Source organism: Sapajus apella, unplaced genomic scaffold, assembly GCF_009761245.1.
Source record: "Sapajus apella isolate SASKATOON/1434 unplaced genomic scaffold, GSC_monkey_1.0 scaffold69, whole genome shotgun sequence".
Lineage (NCBI taxonomy): Eukaryota > Metazoa > Chordata > Mammalia > Primates > Cebidae > Sapajus > Sapajus apella.
This window is the reverse complement of record NW_022437009.1, coordinates 9,739,672-9,751,541: the sequence shown is the minus strand read 5'-3', so window position 1 is coordinate 9,751,541 and position 11,870 is coordinate 9,739,672. Positions and strand designations below refer to the sequence as shown.

At 43.6% G+C, this 11,870-nt stretch overlaps 1 protein-coding gene across 2 annotated transcripts; it reads left to right on the top strand.

The window, feature by feature from the left end:
* Positions 1–1,566: 1,566 nt before the first annotated feature.
* Positions 1,567–10,501, top strand: RBM15 (RNA binding motif protein 15). 2 transcript variants are annotated; one of them, XM_032249809.1, is made up of 2 exons: positions 1,567–5,585; positions 9,603–10,501. In XM_032249809.1, exons 1-2 carry the CDS (start codon positions 2,720–2,722, stop codon positions 9,647–9,649), a joined length of 2,913 nt encoding a protein of 970 aa, XP_032105700.1. In that variant the 5' UTR covers positions 1,567–2,719; the 3' UTR covers positions 9,650–10,501. The 2 variants fall into 2 exon arrangements, with proteins under 2 accessions (XP_032105700.1, XP_032105701.1); XM_032249810.1 differs by lacking the exon at positions 9,603–10,501 and adding an exon at positions 8,849–9,003.
* Positions 10,502–11,870: the final 1,369 nt, after the last annotated feature.

The following is an 11,870-nucleotide window of genomic DNA, read 5'->3' as shown; positions in this document are numbered from 1 at the left end:
ACCTTAGCAGGTCAATTTAGGTTAAAAAGTCACTCTGGTGCCTGGTTTATTATCTCGATTGGCTATTACATTGAATAATCAGATAATGGCTTAACTTCAATTTCCATTTGTGGTCTACTAATATAACCTTGAAGCAAATTTAAACCCAGGTAAACCTTTTTCTTTTATTTCGTGCTTTTACAAAGAATGTGTTCATGTTTTTTTTTTTTTTTCCCCCTCTACCAGCATCCAGATTATCTTTAAATATCATTTCCCACTAAAAGGAACCAGGGCTCTCTGGAGAAATGGCTGATTCCACAACTGGGGCAGGAAATCTATCAGGTAAGTCTGGAAGAAAACAATGGAGAAAGGAAGAGTGGGAAGTGTGATGCAGATGAAACAAGACTGACATGATTTGACAATTGTTGAAATAGGGTGTTGGGTACATGGAGTTCTTTATACTATTCTTTTACATATTTTAAACTTTTTCCATAAAAATAGTTTAAGGAAAATTAAAAATAATTATTTTTTTAAATTGAAGGAGTAATAGCATGCTTTTTGTAGAAAACAAAAGATTTCTACAAAGAAAAGTGAAGTCTCCCTCCTATTCCAGACCCTCACACCCAGCCTCAGGGCGATCCTAGTAACACTTTCCCATGTATTTGTCACGGAAGTTTCCAAGCAATTATATTTTCAAAATGTACATACTCACAAATGTAATTTTTAAAACCACAAATGGTAGCATATTATACACATTATTTTAGGCCTTATGGTTTTATTTCCCATTTTAATACAATGAATATGTTTACACATTACAATATCGCAGACTTTCATGCTTTACAATTGAGCTTCTTCCTTCAAATGTCTTTGATCTAATCAAGGGATAGAAGGCCTGCAGCTTCACATTCCTCAGGATTACTTACAAAAAGAAGGATGGCTCGGCCGCTAAATTTAGGTTACAGTTCCTAATCTTAACACGCTTTTCAAGTTTAGGTTTCGCCTTTTGGGACATTACTGTTACCTTGAAAAATGTCATGTTTAAAAACACCTCACACCCTCTATTACAGATTACGTCTTGGGAAACAGGTTGAGGACGGGATCAATGTAAGAATCCCCATAACCTCCGCCCCGGCGGATACCTGGGAGGGCTGCAGTCTAAAGGCTGTGGTGACCTCAGCGCTGCGTCCCTCCAGCAGCCGGCAGAGCGCTGGGGCGCAGGCCGTACCCCGCTAAGCTCGGCATCGCCTGCACCTCCCACAGGTGCTCTGTCCGCCACAGTAATGCTCTACAGAAGAGTTGTAAAGGGAACGAGTGGAGGAGCCAAACGAGGTGGATCTGGAGCGGCTGCAAGGTGCCAGTACTGCTGGCTTCTAACACAATAAGCGGAGTGTGGGGGATACCGAAGTTACAGGGGGGAAACCAAGTGACATATCTGCATGGAGCCTAAATTTCGCTTGATGATTTTCCGGGGAGAAGCATTAGATGTTAAAAAGAAACATAGGTATTTTACGGGGCAACAGAATTTAAAAACCCACACAGATTCGCAAAATAAAACAGGCCGCCCAGAGACACGTCCACGCTGTCCCGACAGTTCCGGCTCCGCCCGCGGGCCAAGAGGCGGGGAGCGACGGTCACTCCCCTCTGCTGCCAAAGTACTTGGGAGGGAACGGGGAGCGCCCGGGAAAGCCGGGCTCCCAAGCGAGGACTGCTTCTTCGCCGCGCAGCTTGAAGTTCTTGAAGCTCCTTGTGTCAGCACCGCCCCAGGGCGTCAGCGTGACCTGGGGCTGCAGGAACCATGAACTCCTTGCTCAGTGGACCCAGGTGACCGCAGGCGGGGCTCTTCCGCGCGCGGGGGGCGGGGCTCCCCCCGGCTATTCACGCAGCGGCCACAGCGACCTAAGATGGTGTCCGCTAGGCGTCCCAGGACGGCTTCCTGAGGGACTGGAGGGCCCCGACAGCCGGAGAGCCTGCCACGCCCCTGGGCCGGCACAGGTAGGATGGCGGGGAGCCCAAAAGTTTCGAACTCCAACGGCCGAAGCACAGCTAAGTACCTCACGGAACTGAACAAATGTTTGTGGGAGAACGCTGAAAAGGCGGGGAGGCGGGGCTGGCTCACAGCCACCCTCTCGCGACATCTAAGTGACGTCGCACAGTAAGCACGTGTTCTAGTCTTTCACCTTCAGCCTCCTCCTTTACACGGGCCTACCCCTTTAAGCAAGTGATGGACAGTTATTTCAGCCTATCAACTTCCTTGCCGACATCCAATCAGATTTAAACTTCTTTTAGCCGCCGGAGGAGTTGGAAAAAGGGGGTCGACCGAGGGAAGCTCACCGTCTCTCGCGATATCGCTGTGAGGCTGCCTCTGGAAAAAACGCTAAAACAGATGGTCCGACCTCCCAAATAGTGGTTTAAAGGACGGGTTTATAAGCCAATGAAAGGGATGAGGAGGTGGGGTTGCTGCTTTCACCGAGTAAGAAGTACCGTTACAGGGCAGACTTTTCGTCCAATCAAGACCTCCAGACTTCGGGTCACATGACCGTAGAGTGCTGGGGGCGGAGCTACAGCCTGGCGCGAGGAACCGTTAAGATAGACAACAAATGTAACCAATGAGGTACTCTGACTAGGGCGTTGAGAACCCAATAACAGTGGTTGGGCGGGCGCCTTCCTGGAGCGCGGGGAGATGTAAAGATAGACAAATAATTTTTCCAATGAGACTGTAGAAGAGAGAGCTAATTGGCCAATGAGGACTGCGGGGCGGGATCCTGTGTCGCGGCGGAGTCCAAGATGGCGGCGTGCGGTTCCGCTGTGTGAAACGAGCGCGGGGTGGCGGGTTAATCACCTCCGCGGAGACGACCTCCAACGACCCGCAACAATGAAGGGGAAAGAGCGCTCGCCAGTCAAAGCCAAGCGCTCCCGTGGTGGTGAGGACTCGACTTCCCGCGGGGAGCGGAGCAAGAAGTTAGGTGGCTCTGGTGGCAGCAACGGGAGCAGCAGCGGAAAGACAGATAGCGGCGGCGGGTCGCGGCGGAGTCTGCACCTAGATAAGTCCAGCAGCCGAGGTGGCAGCCGCGAGTATGACACCGGTGGGGGCAGCTCCAGTAGCCGCTTGCATAGTTATAGCTCCCCGAGCACCAAAAATTCCTCGGGCGGGGGCGAGTCGCGCAGCAGCTCCCGGGGTGGAGGCGGGGAGTCACGTTCCTCTGGGGCCGCCTCCTCAGCTCCCGGCGGCGGGGACGGCGGGGAATACAAGACTCTGAAGATAAGCGAGTTGGGGTCCCAGCTGAGTGACGAAGCGGTAGAGGACGGCCTGTTTCATGAATTCAAACGCTTCGGTGATGTAAGTGTCAAAATCAGTCATCTGTCGGGTTCTGGCAGCGGGGATGAGCGGGTAGCCTTTGTGAACTTCCGGCGGCCAGAGGACGCGCGGGCGGCCAAGCATGCCAGAGGCCGCCTGGTGCTCTATGACCGGCCTCTGAAGATAGAAGCTGTGTATGTGAGCCGGCGCCGCAGCCGCTCCCCTTTAGACAAAGATACTTATCCTCCATCAGCCAGCGTGGTCGGGGCCTCTGCAGGTGGTCACCGGCACCCTCCTGGAGGTGGTGGAGGCCAGAGATCACTTTCCCCTGGTGGCGCTGCTTTGGGATACAGAGACTACCGGCTGCAGCAGTTGGCTCTTGGCCGCCTGCCCCCTCCACCTCCACCACCATTGCCTCGAGAGCTGGAGAGAGAAAGAGACTACCCATTCTACGAGAGAGTGCGCCCAGCATACAGCCTTGAGCCAAGGGTGGGAGCTGGAGCAGGTGCTGCTCCTTTCAGAGAAGTGGATGAGATTTCACCCGAGGATGATCAGCGAGCTAACCGGACGCTTTTCTTGGGCAACCTAGACATCACTGTAACCGAGAGTGATTTAAGAAGGGCGTTTGATCGCTTTGGAGTCATCACAGAAGTAGATATCAAGAGGCCTTCTCGCGGCCAGACTAGTACTTATGGCTTTCTCAAATTTGAGAACCTAGATATGTCTCACCGGGCCAAATTAGCAATGTCTGGCAAAATTATAATTCGGAATCCTATCAAAATTGGTTATGGTAAAGCTACACCCACCACCCGCCTCTGGGTGGGAGGCCTGGGACCTTGGGTTCCTCTTGCTGCCCTGGCACGAGAATTTGATCGATTTGGCACCATACGCACCATAGATTACCGAAAAGGTGACAGTTGGGCATATATCCAGTATGAAAGCCTGGATGCAGCGCATGCTGCCTGGACCCATATGCGGGGCTTCCCACTTGGTGGCCCAGATCGACGCCTTAGAGTAGACTTTGCCGACACTGAGCACCGTTACCAGCAGCAATATCTGCAGCCTCTGCCCTTGACTCATTATGAGCTGGTGACAGATGCCTTTGGACATCGGGCACCTGATCCTTTGAGGGGTGCTCGGGATAGGACACCACCCTTACTATACAGAGATCGTGATAGGGACCTTTATCCTGACTCTGATTGGGTGCCACCCCCACCCCCAGTCAGGGAACGCAGCACTCGGACTGCAGCTACTTCTGTGCCTGCTTATGAGCCACTGGATAGCCTGGATCGCAGGCGAGATGGTTGGTCCTTGGACCGGGACAGAGGTGATCGAGATCTGCCTAGCAGCAGAGACCAGCCTAGGAAGCGAAGGCTGCCTGAGGAGAGTGGAGGACGACATCTGGATAGGTCTCCTGAAAGTGACCGCCCACGAAAGCGTCACTGTGCTCCTTCTCCTGATCGTAGTCCAGAATTGAGCAGTAGTCGGGATCGTTACAACAGCGACAATGATCGATCTTCTCGTCTTCTTCTCTTGGAAAGGCCTTCTCCAATCAGAGACAGACGAGGCAGCTTGGAGAAAAGCCAGGGTGACAAGCGAGACCGTAAAAACTCTGCATCAGCCGAACGAGATAGGAAGCACCGGACAACTGCTCCCACTGAGGGAAAAAGCCCTTTGAAAAAAGAAGACCGCTCTGATGGGAGTGCACCTAGCACCAGCACTGCTTCCTCCAAGCTGAAGTCCCTGTCCCAGAAGCAGGATGGGGGCGCAGCTCCTGCGGCAGCAGCCTCTCCCAAACTCTGTTTGGCCTGGCAGGGCATGCTTCTACTGAAGAACAGCAACTTTCCTTCCAACATGCATCTGTTGCAGGGTGACCTCCAAGTGGCTAGCAGTCTTCTTGTGGAGGGTTCAACTGGAGGCAAAGTGGCCCAGCTCAAGATCACTCAGCGTCTCCGTTTGGATCAGCCCAAGTTGGATGAAGTAACTCGACGCATCAAAGTAGCAGGGCCCAATGGTTATGCCATTCTTCTGGCTGTGCCTGGAAGTTCTGACAGCCGGTCCTCCTCTTCCTCAGCTGCATCAGACACTGCCACTTCTACTCAGAGGCCACTTAGGAACCTTGTGTCCTATTTAAAGCAAAAGCAGGCAGCCGGGGTGATCAGCCTCCCTGTGGGGGGCAACAAAGACAAGGAAAACACCGGGGTCCTTCATGCCTTCCCACCTTGTGAGTTCTCCCAGCAGTTCCTGGATTCCCCTGCCAAGGCACTGGCCAAATCTGAAGAAGATTACCTGGTCATGATCATTGTCCGTGGTGCGTCCTAAAGTCCGTGTGTAACTTGTATTTACTACTTTGACATGGTTCCTGTTTTGTGATGTGTGATGGGATACAGCATCAGATGCAATTTTCTTTTTAGTTAGTTGTTAATTATAGTGTTTTCTTTTTTATATTTTTATAAATGTCTTTAAAATAGAAGTCAGGACAATTTAGCTGTTTTTGTTTGTTTGTTTGTTTAGGTATTATTTTAAGTGAAAGTGATGCCCTAAAGGTAGCAGGCAAATGGATTTGCTTTAATTAGGAGTCCCCACCCTTATGAGTAATTTTTTTTTCCTCTCTTCAATTTTTTTTTTTTTTTTAAATCTTGAGCTTAAAAAATCCTCAGAGTTGCAAAACCAAAATTTTGAAAAGTCAGAATCTGGAGAAAAGAGTCCACTGACCATATAAAGAGTAACATCCGTCTAAAAAAGACTTGATTGGTGTGTACGTAAATAATTCTTTTACCAGAAGTGTGTATGACTGAAATTTGATCAGGGATCTCAAAGATATATGCTGGTAAATTGTATAGCATTGTAATTGTTTTAATCAGGTTTTTGAGTATTTCTTAAGATACAGTTTATTCCCAGAGAGTTTGTTTTAACATGCATTTTTAAAATGATTTGTTCTAGAGTTCTGTATCCCGTATATGCACTTTTGGTTTGTAGCAGTAACTGTTCAGTAAAAATTAAGGACTATGTTACAAACCATATATGTCTTATGCTTACACTAGTATGCAAGAAGTGAGTAGGTGCTTTTAAAATCAGAATTATTTGGTCAGTAATTGGTGTGTGGTGGTGTTTTTACTGACTTTTTCAGAGGTGTAGCAGGAACAGTTCTAATTGTGCGTATTTCAAAATTAAGTGTTCTTCATCAAAGATGAGTTTTTGTTGTTGTATCCATTCAAATTTCTGGTTTCAATAATAGAAAGAAGAGTTGTCTGCAGGCTCACAGTCATGTTTTGTTTCAGTGGGCATTAATCAGCCATATTTGGATTGCATAATTTTTTTTTAAAGTTATCATAAAATGCCTTTGACATCCTCTTTTAAAATTTTGCTTGTCTTTTTATTTTCATATTTAAACAGTAATGACATTACATTATTAGAAATGTTTTGAATATCTTGGAAGTTTTATGTTTAGTATTCTTACTGCTGTCCAGCTACAGAATTGAAATGTCAGTGTAGGAAAACCTTTTCTTAATTGTTTTATTTTCCCCGACACCTGGAATTAATTGCAGGATCATTTAACTTACCTTCACAGTTTTTGTTTTGTTTTTTTTTTTTGTTTTGTTTTTTTTCCCAAAGCTGAGAATGATACCAACCTCTGGTTCTCGGCAAGGACTTTTGCTTCTTAACAGTAATAGATTACTATTATTATTTTTTTTAATCTACCCCCTCTGTCTCACCCCTAGTTTGTCAGGTCATTAGTAACTATATTTTTCCCCTTGATTTAAGTGCTGAAGACTTCAGCTAAGGCCCTTGATACTTAATTATGATTAGAGACTTTTGGACCTTCTGGATCACAGTCATGTTTTTGTTCTATGAAAGTGACTTATTTGAAGCCTGGCAGAACCCAACTGTTTTCTTTCTGTTATCAAAGCTGGTAGTTTTGAAATAGCACCAATAATAACCCAGGGAAAATGTCATGTAATTTTTATTTTACATTATGACAGGTGTCTAATGCATGTCAGCACGAAAGTATCATCACTGCTGTGTCATCCCTCTTGGTTTTCACTATGCATTTATAATTTTTTAAGTGTGCAGGTTTTGTGGGGCTTTTTTGTTGTTGTTGTTTCTTTTTAAACTGGAAACACTAGCCATTTTGAGAGAAGGAAGGTACTAAGCTATGAGCATGAAGGTCCTTGTGCCTCAGGAAAATATCTGAAATCCTACAGTGAAGACTTGATGCTTCTTGCTTTCGAAAAGCAGTGCTTGGTTTGGAGTAGACACTGTTCAGGAACTAATGCAAGCATGGAGTCTGTGCATACATGGGCTCAAAGTATAATTTGTGGCTAGGTACATTTTTCCTGTTGAAATAATCTCACTAACCGTTAACTTTTGAAAATCTTTTGATAAGATAGTTGGACAAATGATTTTGCTCTTTGGAGAGTGAAGTCCATGGTATCTAATTTTACTGTCATCCAAAATGTGTTGTTTTTTCTCTCTTTTTTTTTTTTTTTTTTTGTTAGTGTGACAGCTTACAGAAGGGTATATGTTTTTGCTCCATGTTTGTTTGAATCCTTACCTGACATTGCTGCTTTTGTTAGGTCTGGGCAATTTGTGCTTCAGTGTTTTTGAAACAATGATTTGATACCATTTCTAAATGTATGTATTATAAAAAAAAAGTTATGTTTAGTTTGGTCATTACCTACAGAGTGCCATAGTCCACATGAACCTCTTATTTGTATTGCCCATTCTTTTGTGTAAGTTCATAATATCCATAAAGTATCTAGTTAAATCTTCAGAATTCGAATGAAAGCAAAAGTCTAAAACCGTTCTACTTCTCATTAGCCAGGATTTAATAATCCAAATGTTGAATGTTCTTTGTAACAACCAATTTTTTTCATCATTATTTTAATGTAGTTGATTTTTCTGGAACTCAGTGAAAATGGATGGAAAGAAAACTTCAGGATATCATTCAATGACTTAAGTATTACTGGTAAAAATGTGAAGATAAGACTTTTAGATCACAGCTTCAAATTTTATGGAAAATTAAGCAATCAATACCTAGCCAATAGTTCTACTTTTTGGTTATTTTATTGGGATTCCTATAAATAATTTTTTTCACACAAAGATTTAAATTCTTGGTGTACTTTGACTCTTAGCTGAGAGTGGACAGTTTTTCTTTTGAGGATTACATCTTAAAATGTCCACCCTCGGCTGGTTATAAGCATTTGTCACCTTTTGAAGGTAAAATATACTCTGGCCCTTCTTGACTTACAGATCATTTTAGGTCCAGAGTCAGGTGTTTGGTTATTGCTTTCAGAGTCAGACATTGTTTAGGTTTATTTAAAAACGATTAGCAGGTTTTCACTGACAATGCTTTTTTAAAAATAAAAAATGTCAATCCACCTTTTTAAGGCAGATTGTTCATTATCCATGTACAGTTTGAACTATAGTTTGGGTCCATATAGGAACCATTCCCCAAAATCTCTGATAACAGAATTAGGAAATCCTCTTGAGAAGAGGGCCTTAATGACCTTTTACGTGAAAACAAATTTGGAGAGAATTTCTGGACATTTTTTTTTCCTGTCTCTGCCACAGTGTTTGGCTTTGAGATAGGAGTCAGGTATAAGAAGAAGAGAGAAAACATGGCGCTGACTCTATTATAGTGGTTATAGTGGTATCCCTAAAGGGAGAAAATGATTCAGGTAACCACGGTGAAATGTTAAGCTTAATGAAGAGTTTTATATGTGTGGCTTGAACAGTTGAAAAGTGAGAGTCCTGAAGTGTTCTTTAGCTGTTTAACAATGATTTGTACGAGTGTTTTCTTAAAATAACGGCTACTGTCTTTGGTAACATAGATGAGGGTGGATTTTTAAATGGCTTTGTATCGACCCCTTTCTACAATAATGGAGTAGTCTGTGTTGCTCCATATAAATTACAGAATGAAAATAGATGGGGCAAAAGTTTGACTAAACGTCATCTTTTTATAGTTTCACTTTTTAAGTTCTATTTAGAATATATTGATAGATTATAAATTGATCGTGAAACTTTTCTGAATTTTTCCAACATGTTTTACTCAGTTACATGAGTATAAAGGATATTTCAGTCCTGTTATCTTCAATTGCAGTCTAAAAAAACCCCACCCTATTCTATTTGTTATATGTCTAGTCATACAGTAAATTCATTTCAAGGTTTATGCCAGTGGGTATTATTGGTGCTTTTTGAAGTTGAGGTGAACTATCCAAGAAGGTCTTGTTAATGTTATGTTCATCTATAATGGCATAGGGGAAATATATATATTTTTAATATTGTAAACATTTGTACTGAATAACCTTTTTTTCCCCCCCGCAAGCAAAACTGGTTGAACAGCGGATGAAGATATGGAATTCAAAGCTCTAATGGACCTTTTTGAAGAGAAGTTGTGGCTTGTGTGGAGTTTACATGGGCCTCTGATGGAAGAAAGCTAATCTGTTTAATATTTGTGCATTTTACTAAAATGGCAGCTTAAAGTTGTGTATCTGCTATTGTGATGCCAATGCCGGTGTTTTAAGTGGAAAAAAAATGACCTCTTTGCTTTGTGCTGTGTACACAAGATTTCTGGAAAAGTAAAGAAAAACCCTTTTTATGGCTCACACAGCTTAAGAGTAGCTGTCTCTCAAACGTGCGCTCACAGTTGAGCTGCTTTTGTTTTATTCTAAATAAATTGTTTCTTTTGAGGAAAATGTTTTTCTGCCTGGAAGTGAATTGACGGCAAACCTTTGACCCCTTTGTTTGCAGCCGAGGGGGTACTTGCTGCTGCTCAGATCTTGTATGTCTTGAGCAAGAAGCAGGGAGACCATCAATTTCATTTTGACTTATCACAGTGTGTCAATTCTGAAGGATCACTAGTGTTACTGTTGACCCCCTTTGTTTGCAGTGAAGGGGATCATTTGCTTCTCGGTTCTCAACGTGATGAGGAAATGGTGCTGTTTGCTGGCACGCAAGAAGCCGGGGCAGGCACCCTAAGCCTCACCACAGTGCACGAGTCGGGGGCTTTTGCTGGTTTGAAGAGCTGGAGTTGCTGAAATTTAAGTTTTGATTTATTTTGTTCACCCATCACGTTTGGCCTTAGTTTCATTTTTAATTTGAAGAGAAGTTTGAAATTGCTTTATCTTGCACTTAACATTTGCACCAAATTGCCAAAAGAAGGAGAAATGCTCCGTTTGCTTTTTAAATGTTAATGATGATGTTAATAAAGCCATTCCTGACACATTTGAGGAGCTCCTTCGTCTCCAGGGGCTTCTTACCAGAGTTATACAGTCATGGGTTTAGTTCTGAATGGATGAAGAGTTCCTGAGAGCTAGCGTTTGTAATTAGAACCGTTACTTGGTATCTGTGCCTTATTTGACCTTTGGTTCCACATGCCTTGGATGTGCATGCACCGTGACGGTTTCATAGGTACGAACGCACACTCAGGCCCAGTCACTTCGGTTGGTAGTACAGATTGTGAGGAAAAAGATGGAGGCATCCTTAAGGAGAAAAATGTTTGCCTTTAGTTCCTGCATTATCCTGTACAGGGGCTCCTGAGTTTTGGAAGCCTGTTCCCAGTACAGGAGAACAACTCCCCTGTTTGCAGCAGGAGACTTCAGTGCACAGTGACAACGCTGGAGTTCAAGAGGAAGCCAGCAATGCTGCACCATTGGCTTCAGACACCATTGTTGTTGTTTGCCAGTTTTAAACTTACCTAGTTGCAGACGAAGACCACCTTTGAAATGCAGGCTTGTTGGGCTTGTTTTGAATTTTAACCTCGGATGGAAGAGCCCTAGTGCTGTCTGTCTCCATGCGGGATGATGATTGCTAGGCAACAGGTGATTATCAACAAAGGATGCCACGGTTATACTCTGCAAGGTGGTGTTCCAGTGGCAAACAGCTGTATAAACTCTTACAAACAGGTAAGAGGGTTTTTAGAGGTCAAAATGCATTATAATTAATAGGGTGAGGGCTTTTAATGTTGGGTCTGTTTCTTTAGGTGGAAGTCTTAAGGCACTCTGCTGCCATTACTAGCTTCCTTCCTTCACCAAAGTGTCATATTTAAGGTTAGAACTTTTGTTCTACTTGATATTTTTATTTTTTAATTTATTTTTAACATTAAAAAATACTTTTAATGTGGGAGCCAAAGTTTTAAAATCTTGGTTATGGATTTGGGACCTATAGCCTTGATGTCCTTTACAATTTTGACATTTGCTGTTAACCTTGGCCTTTACCCTGAGTCATGATTTAAAGATGCAGGAGGATTTACTGCTATAAAAATGTTGCTTGTTTACAAATACTGATTTCTAAACTTCAGAGTTAAGATATTACAGTGTATAACAGTAACAAAAGAAAGTATGCCATCAGATTGTGAGTGATAGATACTTTAGCCAGGTGGTTTTTTTTTTTGTCCCACAGAGATTATAAAATTAGACAACCCTAACTTTAGGGAAATGAATAAGCATTGTTGAGAAGTCTGGCTTTTGTCTGCCCTTAACATTTTCAGTATCTATGTAGTTTTACCAGCCTTCTGAACCCTTCTCCCCCACATTAATCAAATTTGAAGTTTTGGCAACTTATCACAAGCACAGCTTTGTTAGTATATAATACA

What these genes read in the sequence shown, in the direction of transcription:
- RBM15 (XM_032249810.1), top strand. Translation starts at nt 2,720, where the DNA reads ATGAGGACTGCGGGGCGGGATCCTGTGTCGCGGCGGAGTCCAAGATGG. An exon ending in GGTCATGATCATTGTCCGTG is followed by an intron (nt 5,586 to 8,848) that starts GTGCGTCCTAAA and finishes TCTCTGCCACAG; the next exon opens with TGTTTGGCTTTGAGATAGGA.